Source organism: Mizuhopecten yessoensis, unplaced genomic scaffold (assembly GCF_002113885.1).
Source record: "Mizuhopecten yessoensis strain PY_sf001 unplaced genomic scaffold, ASM211388v2 scaffold9819, whole genome shotgun sequence".
NCBI classification, from domain to species: domain Eukaryota; kingdom Metazoa; phylum Mollusca; class Bivalvia; order Pectinida; family Pectinidae; genus Mizuhopecten; species Mizuhopecten yessoensis.
Window position 1 is genome coordinate 4,054 of NW_018408238.1, and position 1,693 is coordinate 5,746.

The 1,693-nt window shown below is 40.5% G+C and overlaps 1 protein-coding gene across 1 annotated transcript; it reads left to right on the plus strand.

The window, feature by feature from the left end:
* Positions 1-354: 354 nt before the first annotated feature.
* Positions 355-1,684, plus strand: LOC110458805. The gene has a single exon (XM_021510718.1). It carries the CDS (start codon positions 431-433, stop codon positions 1,676-1,678), a length of 1,248 nt encoding a protein of 415 aa, XP_021366393.1. The 5' UTR covers positions 355-430; the 3' UTR covers positions 1,679-1,684.
* Positions 1,685-1,693: the final 9 nt, after the last annotated feature.

The window sequence follows — 1,693 nt, forward strand, 5'->3', positions numbered from 1 at the left end:
TTAAAGAGCACATGTTGAATTATGCCATACAATGTTATGATAGGATTAGACGTTAAGTTCCCGATACCACTGAGCAATGTCCGTGATAGGTGTTATTTACAGTAATGACCACCCGATCTGGATTGCGCAATTGACCAGTTAATACCTTATTAAGTGGGTATCGTACAATGTAACACTAAACGGTCGAAAGTTCAAAAGGGTTTCATCAAGTTCTATAAAGTGAAAAGTCATATTGACGGGGTGACACAAACATGACAATATTGTATTCAGATTTTTTTTCTGTAAGCAGGGTTTACCAATATCGATGTTCGAATATCAAAAATAAATTAAATGTATTTTGTTTTACTTTGCAGATCATGTTACCTTCGTCAATGAAAATTAACTCTCCAAATCTCAGCAGAAGGTCACGATGGACACGTGACCAAATGTGATGTCTACATCTTCTGGATCATCTCATACTAATGCATACAACGGCGAACCTAATTCCCGCCACGTCAGCTCAAGTCTTTCCCGTGCAAAACAGGAATGTGATAAAAAAATAATTCGATACGAAAGAGAACTCGACGGAAACGTAAACAAAATGGGTGCGCGAGAGAAGGTATTGAGAGACTCAATGTTGGCATATACAGAACGCATGCGCAACATTGCGACTTCCCGCCAGTTCGTTGAGCCGGATAGGTTTTCTTCACCGGAGTCTTTACCTCTTGTGGTTCATGCGAAACATATTCCTAAGTTTCCGGTTATGAAAAATAAGAGAAAGCCAGCATCTCTTGACGAACTTATTGGAAGTCAGGCTGAAAAAGCTAGACGTTTGTACAATAAACCCGGAAGTAAGTTAGCACTTCCGGCACTTCCTGACCGACTCAACAAACGTACGCATCACGTGAAAATAAGTTTTGTTAGTGCATCTGACCTTTACGACTTTGTAGATTTCAGTATCAGAAACAAAGCATCGAAAGAGGAGGCGATAAAGATGCTTAAGAACGAAGCGTTTAGCAGACGGTCAATGCGTCCGCATGGCGCCAAACACAGAGACAGACCAGATTCTGACAAGGCAACTAAATCATCAGACTCACCAACTCCGTCATTTGATGACGAAAGTGATAATCAAGGTAAATTAAATGATAGCTACGGAAATCTATTTGAACCCACTGTAGTTAGCTATAGCAGTTCTTCAAACGACGGCGATAGATCCGACACAAAAAGCAGCGAAGACTCGTCTACCAGTGGGGATCTGTCTGACAATGACGTTCCCGCGCTATCGTTCGATGCTTTGAAAATTAGACCAAAGAGGGCAAAAAGAATGACACTATATCAACCTCAGCTAAACATTATTCCAGAAAATGCTATAATGTTTCAAAAGGCAAAGAAAAGGAGAGAAATTTCTGTGACGTCACCTCCTCCGAAACAATCCCCTCGCACTATTTTGAACACAGTTCCTAGTTTATCAGCCATTCCTGAGTACGAGCATTCGTCCAATGGGGACGAGGAATACTGGAACAAGAAAAAGAAAGCAAGAGCTCTTCGAAGGGGAGATAGTCAAACTCACAATGGTGTTAGACTCGAACCGATTTCACAAGTGGAACATCCACAATTAAAAACTAAAATGAAAGCTCAAAAGAAAATCCGGAAACTGATTTATCTTCGCGATGTTCCAGAGAAAAAATACCATCATTAACGAAAATGTTTTGTG

Bases quoted from the DNA above. Each gene is read 5' to 3' on its own strand.
- LOC110458805 (XM_021510718.1), top strand. From the start codon at position 431: ATGTCTACATCTTCTGGATCATCTCATACTAATGCATACAACGGCGAA.